Source organism: Leptonychotes weddellii, chromosome X (assembly GCF_054177405.1).
Source record: "Leptonychotes weddellii isolate Sample4059 chromosome X, ASM5417740v2, whole genome shotgun sequence".
Lineage (NCBI taxonomy): Eukaryota > Metazoa > Chordata > Mammalia > Carnivora > Phocidae > Leptonychotes > Leptonychotes weddellii.
The window spans coordinates 60,478,634-60,485,959 of record NC_138385.1 but is presented as its reverse complement, the minus strand read 5'-3'; the positions used below and the strand labels follow the sequence as shown (position 1 = coordinate 60,485,959).

General features: G+C 37.7%; 1 protein-coding gene across 3 annotated transcripts in view; it reads right to left on the bottom strand.

Annotated features, from left to right (window-relative positions):
• Positions 1-7,326, bottom strand: part of OPHN1 (oligophrenin 1) — a 362,794-nt gene that overhangs the window by 30,852 nt on the left and 324,616 nt on the right. For all 3 annotated transcript variants that reach the window (XM_081808748.1, XM_081808749.1, XM_081808750.1), the window contains exon 15: positions 1,246-1,330. In XM_081808748.1, coding sequence (XP_081664874.1) covers positions 1,246-1,330 — 85 coding nt within the window. The remainder of the gene's footprint in view (positions 1-1,245; positions 1,331-7,326) is intronic.

Genomic DNA, 7,326 nt, shown 5'->3' with positions numbered 1-7,326 from the left:
CAATTTCCTCATCTGTAAAATTAGTATGATACCACTTACCTAACAGTATTATTGTAAAAAAAAACCCAAAAAACCCAATGATATTATCAATGTAAACAACTAGAACACTGCTTAGTACAGAATAAACCCTCTAACAACAATACATTTCTTCTTTGGCAAATGCCAGAGAAATACTCCTGGAAAGAGCATTCATGCTTATATAAAGTTCTAAAATGATACTACAGCAGAAGGTCATTTAACAGCAATATCTGGGACCCAATTTATTTTGGATTAATGATATTGAAACATCTATCCTAAATGCCTAAAGAGTACAATAATTGAAAAAAAGACATTTAGTAAATAATGTATGGTACATACTATTGGACATAAAGAATAGTAAGAAATGAATGAGTTTAAAAAGTATATGTCCCCCCTCAAAAAAAGTATATGTCCCAAATATTTTTACATAATATAAATTTATGCCAATCAACTAAATGATATATTCATCACCACTGTGCATCACCAAATTTTGCTGATAAGGTAAATTTTGTTTTCCTATTGTTCTCAATTCACTCAGTTCTAACATTTGTATGACTGCATTTTCTTGTTCTTTTTATTTCTATTATATGGATGAAAGCATGAAATATGACGCATAACACACAAACAAATATTATGTTTGTGCATATGCAATTTAATGTTTCAAAAGAGTTATTATTCAACAAAACATGTTAACAACCTTGAATTGTCATAAATCCTCATATTATTCATGAGTACATTGAGACATCACTCTATCTATGAACAATGGCAAAACTTCCATTACTTTAAGGAAAAGCCATTTTTCAATAATAATTCTATTATTCTGATGCCTTACTTGCCTAAATTCCCAGGTTAAAAATTTTATAATACAGGGGCGCCTGGGTGGCTCAGTTGGTTAAGCGACTGCCTTCGGCTCAGGTCATGATCCTGGAGTCCCGGGATCGAGTCCCGCATCGGGCTCCCTGCTCGGCAGGGTGTCTGCTTCTCCCTCTGACCCTCCTCCCTCTCATGCTCTCTGTCTCTCATTCTCTCTGTCTCAAATAAATAAATAAAATCTTTAAAAAAAAAAAAGTTTTATAATACACATTCTTTTTTGATGGAAATCCTTTTCACTCTTTTTTTCTTTAGCAACTCCAACCTCCTGAAACTGTGACCACATAAGCTCCAATCTCCACCTAGACCAATTTCATCAAATATGAAAAACAAAGTCCCAAATTGTATCAGGCATACCTGAGGTAGAATTTCAAGGAGCTGGTGATTGTCTTAATGTCCCAATCACTATTATGAAAATCAACATCTCCTGGGCATTTAGGATCTATATGAGGAAAAAAAAAAGTTAATGTTCTAGAAGTTCTTACTTTTTACCTCTTTAAAAGAAAAATAAAGTGGGTAGCCTAGGTGGCACAGTTGGTTAAGCATCAGACTCTTGGTTTCTGCTTGGGTCACGATCTCAGGGTGGTGGGATAGAGAGCCAGGTTGGGCTCCGTGCTCAGTGCAGAGTCTGCTTGAGACTCTATCTCCCTGTCTCTCTCTCTGCCCCTTCCCCCACTTTCTCTCTCTCTAAAGTAAATAAAATCTTTAAAGAAGAAAAAGAAAAAGAAAATACATTACATTAAAAGATAGTCACTCTACCCAGTTTTCAAGAGATGAAAACTTTGTACAACAACCATGTCTTTGATGTCTTAAAAATTCCCTTGCATTCCATTCAGGCATGTAAGAAGCCTGGAAGTCATGTCTTCCATCCACACAAGAAAAAAAGTGTAACAAACTGAAAATCAACTCCTCTTAGATCCATCAGAGAATTGAGGTCATATAACAAACTACTGTCCTTAAAACTGAAGAGAGAGGCCTGCAGATCTGGAAAATCAAAACTTACTAGAACAGAAGCCCAGGAGCAGAAAACTCCTTGGGAACCAGTACAGCGTTAGGAAAACCTAACCTGGAATTGATTTGATAGAGGCTCAGTGTGGACAAGTTTGAGAGTTAAAAATTCTAAGGGGGCTTGGTCCTAGGGGGACCTGCACACTTTTGTGAATTTTACCTCCAGGAGCCCTATCAGGTTCTCACAGTGAAGATCTGAGAAAAATTCACTCATGTTTCTGTGCTTCTTTTTAATAAAAGAGAGGATAAGAACCATACGATCCTCTCAATAGATGCAGAAAAAGCATTTGACAAAATATAGTATCCTTTCTTGATAAAAACTCTGCAGTGTAGGGACAGAAGGATCATACCTCAATATCATAAAAACCATATAGTAAAAACCCACAGTGAATCATTCTCAATGGAGAAAAACTGAGAGCTTTTCCTCTAAAGTCAGGAACACAACAGGGATGTCCACTCTCACCACTGTTGTTCAACACAGTACTAGAAGTCCCAGCCTCAGCAATCAGACAACAAAAAGAAATAAAAGGCATCCATGGGTGCCTGGGTGGCTCAGTTGGTTGAGCGACTGCCTTCAGCTCAGGTCATGATCCTGGAGTCCGAGGATTGAGTCCCTCATCGGGCTTCCTGCTCAGTGGGGAGTCTGCTTCTCCCTCTGACCCTCGCCCCTCTCATGTGCTCTCTCTCTCTCATTCTCTCTCTCAAATAAATAAATAAAAATCTTTAAAAAAAAAAAGAAATAAAAGGCATCCAAATCAGCAAAGAAGAAGTCAAACTCTCACTCTTCACCAGAAATAGCCACGCTGGTGGTCCCAGCTATTTCAGACCTGGATCCTGTTATATACATAGGGAAGAGGGATGTGACCTTATAAAAGGGTAGAGACTACTTTAGCAGCTTAAAGTAAATCCATCTGTGGCCAACTGGTTCTCCCTGGATTCAAATTACATCAAGATTATTAATAACATTTATAACCCTGAAGCAATAGTTCTGTCAGCGAATCTACCCAAAGTATACATTAGAATAGACTCATCTACAAATATGTCATCACAGAAAAGGAAAAAAGTTAAATGCTAAACAATAAGGAAGTAATCTGATAAATATTGGTCCTTTTATTTATCATAATATTATAGCCATTGAAATATTTACAAAGTATTTTTAACCATATGTGAAATGCATATGTCAAGGTAATTTTGGCCATGTAAGTCTAAGTCTGTCTACACATCCTCCAGAAAACAACATGGAACCACCAGAAAAACAGGGCTACACAAAGCCATGCCCTCCACATAATAAAAACATAGAGAACACCCAAATTCCAAATCACTTGAAAGTAGGAATATAAACACTAAATCCCAGGGAGCTATCACTAATATTCCTTCTCCACAAACATTTGCAGGGAGCAAGCGAAATGCTGGGAAAAGTTCATTCATAAGAAAATAAGGGGTTTGGAGGGCTAAGATTAATCTAAAACCAGTACCAGAAAGACAAAGTCTAAACAAAGTATAAAAATACTGAAAAATAGGGTAAACCAGAGCACTTGTGGAAGAGTGTTCTAAGTGATCTTCAAAAAGAAGTCATGGAAGGTATTGCTCCTAGGAAAGGAAAGGGCAAAACATAATGGAAAGACATCAGCCAAAGGGAAGTGAAGCAAAAGAGGAAAATTTAGGAATGGGCAAATATCTACCAGGCAAAAGCAATCAATATCAGGCAAAGTAGATTTCAAGCCCAAAAGCACTAAATGAGACAAAGAACACTTTTAATGCTAAAAGCCTTACTCAAAATGAAAGCAAAACAGCTATGAGTATCTGCATATCAAATAACATGGCAACCAACTTCATAAAACAAAAATACAGAATATAAAAAGTTATCAATAGGGACTTCCAGGGGAGATGGAGGAGAAGGAGGACTCTAAACTCACCTCTCCCAAGGACACAACTAGATAACACTTACACAGTGCAAACAACCCAGAAAAGGACCCAATGACTGGTAGAATAACTAAATGTAGAGAAGAGGCCACATTGAAGAGGGTAGGAAGGGCAAGGATTCAGTGGGAACCTAAACCCTGTGGGTCTGAATGCTGGAAGGAGGGAGCTGCAGGCTCAGAGAGGAGCAAGAAATAGACTAGCACACTGGGGAGCCTACAAAGGGAAAAGAAATCCCCATAGAATTTGGCTTTGAAAATCAGAGGGGCAGAATTTTGCGAGTGCTTATGGCCAGCAGGACTTAAAGCCTAGAACTATAAAAATCAGCAGGCTTGGCTCTGAGAAGGCAATAGGAAGCTGAGCCCCTATCCTTAGAGATAGCACAGCAAACAGCTCATGGAGATACAGCTTGGAAGCAGCAGTTTGAAAGGCACCTGGGGCTTACAAGAGGGAGAATTAGTTACTAATCTCAGAGTTCACTTGAGGGACTTCTCCAGGAACGAAGGAGCTGGCAGGTGACATTTCCCTTCCCAGTCCAAATTCATAAATGCACAGCCACCTGTGGGAACTAGTGCAGCACCAGCACTCATTACCTAACTTGCTTACACCACAGCACATGTCCCCAGCCAGACCTCCCTCAGTCCCAGTGCTACGGATCCCCTCCCCCAGAAGACACATGCAAACCTTGCCAACCCTGGATCTGTCAACCTCTCAGAGAGGATGTACACAACTTGTTAAAACTGCATCTGCTGCCCACCATGCTGTATGGAGCAGCCAGCTCCAGTCTCTGTGGCAGATGTGCATCCCCAGTGGAGGAGGGCCAGTGTGAACAGTTTATGGCACTGCACCCCCATCAGTCCACTCAAGTTTTGTGCAGTGGCCTTGGCCAGTTTCAGCCTCCACAATGGCTGAGCATCCCCTGTGGTGGAAGACAAGTGCATCTAGTTAAAAGTGCACACTCTGACCACTACTTTCAAGAGCAATAGGTATAGCTGACTTTCCTAAAACACAGAAACAGACACAGAGAGGTAGGCAAAATGAAGAGACAGAAGAATATATCACAAATGAAAGAACAGGGCAAAACCACTGCAAGAGACCAAAGCAAAAAGGATCTAAGTAACATTCCTGATAGAGAATTTGAAATAATGATCATAAAGATACTCGCTCAACTTAAGAGTGGAGGACATCAGTGATATCCTTAATACAGACACCAAAAAAAAAAAAAACCAAAAAAACAATTAGAGATGAAGAGGACAATAAATGAAATTAGGAATACAATTGATGGAATAAATAGCAGGCAAGAAGATGCAGAAGAATGAATGAATGACCTAGAAGACAGAGTAATGGAAAGTAAATAAAGATGAACAAATGAGAGAAAAAAGAATTATGCAAACTGAAAATACACTTAGGGAAATCAGTCACTCTATCAAGCATAATAACATTCACATTATAGGCATCCTAGAAGGAGAAGACAGAGAAAAGGGGGCAGGATATTTATTTCAAAAAATAATACCTGAAAACATCCCTAATCTGGGGAAGGAAAAGGATATCCAAATTCAGGAGACATAAAGATCCACCAAGACACACAGTAATCAAAATGAAAAAAGTAGTGATAAAGAAAAAAAAAAATTAAATCAGCAAGAGAAAAGAAGTCAGTTATATAAAAAGGTAACTGCATAAGGCCATGAACAAATTTTTCAACAGAAACTTTACAAGCCAGAAGAGAGTGGCATGATATATTCAAAGTGTTAAAAGGGAAAAATCTATAGCCAAGAATACCCTATCCAGCAAGGCTATCATTCAAAGTAGAAGGAGAGGTAGAGTTTCTTAGACAAAAACTAAAGGAGTTTTTGACTACTGACCCAGCCCTACAAGAAATATTAAAAGGGACTCTTTGAGTGGAAAGGAAAGATGAAAAGTGAGAGTATTAAAGAAGGAAACACAAAAGCAGTAAAAATAAGTAATTCTGTAAAAAAAATAAGTAAAGGGAGTCACAAAATAAAAGGATGTAAAATATAACAACATATACCTAAAATGGGGGGGGGGAGAGTGATGAGTAAAGAAGGTTTGAAATGTAAGCAACCATCAACTAAATATAGACTGCTATAGGCAGAAGATGTTATATACAAACCTAATGGTAACCATGAATCAAAACCATTAGTAGATATGCAAAGAATAAAGAGAAAGAAATCCAAGTTTATCACTAAAGAAAACCAAGAAACCATGAAAGACATAGTAGCAATACTTCTATGAGACAAAATAGACTTTAAAACAAAATCTATAAAAAGAGACAATGAAGGAAACTATATAATAATAAAGGGGAAAATCCAACAGGAAGATATAACCATTGTAAGTATTTATGCACCCAACATAGGACCACCCACATACATAAAACAGTTAATGATAAACCTAAAGGAACTAATCAATAGTAATACAGTAATTGCAGGGGAATTTAAAACCCAATTACATCAATGGAGAGATCAGCCAAACTATTTGGCTTAAGGAAGGAAATAGTGGCTTTGAATGACACACTGGACCAGAAGGACTTAACAGATATATTCAGAACATTCCTTCCTAAAACAGCAGAATACACATTCTTTTCAAGTGCACATGAAACATTCTCCAGAATAGATCAAATATTAGCTCACAAAACAGACCTCAACAAATATAAAATGACCGAAATCATGCCATGCACCTTTTCTGATCACAATGTTATGAAACTAGAAGTCAACAAGAAAATTTAGGAAAGACCACAAATACATAGAGGTTAAACAACATGCTACTAAACAATGAATGGGTCAACCAGGAAATCAAAGAAGAAATAAAAAAAATACATGGAAAAAATGAAATTGAAAACACAGTGGTCCAAAACCTTTCGGATGCAGAAAAGCAATACAAGTCTACCTCAAGAGACAAGAAAAATCTCAAATAAACAACTCCATTACACCTAAAGGAGCTAGGAAAAGAAAAACAAAACCCCAAACCAGCAGAAAGAAAGAAACTATAAAGATTATAGAAGAAATAAATGATACAGAAACTAAAAAAACAACAGAACTTATCAATGAATCAGGAGCCGATTCTGTGAAAAGATACATAAAATTCATAAACCTCTGGCTAGACTCATCAAAAGAGAGAGAGAGAATGAAAGGACCAAAATAAATAAAATTACATAGAAGGGAGGAGAAATAACATCCAAAACCACAGAAATACAAACAATTGTAAGAAATTATTATGAAAAACTCTATTCCAACGAATTGAAAAACATACAGGAAATGGATAAATTCCTAGAAACACTTAACCACCAAAAGTGAAGCAAGAAGAAATAGAAAATTGAACAGACTGATACCAGCAAGGAGATCAAATCATTAATAAAAAAAAAAAACTCCTGGGCGCCTGGGTGGCTCAGTTGGTTAAGCGACTGCCTTCAGCTCAGGTCATGATCCCAGGGTCCTGGGATCGAGTCCCGCATCGGGCTCCCTGCTCTGCGGGAAGCCTGCTTCTCCCTCTCCC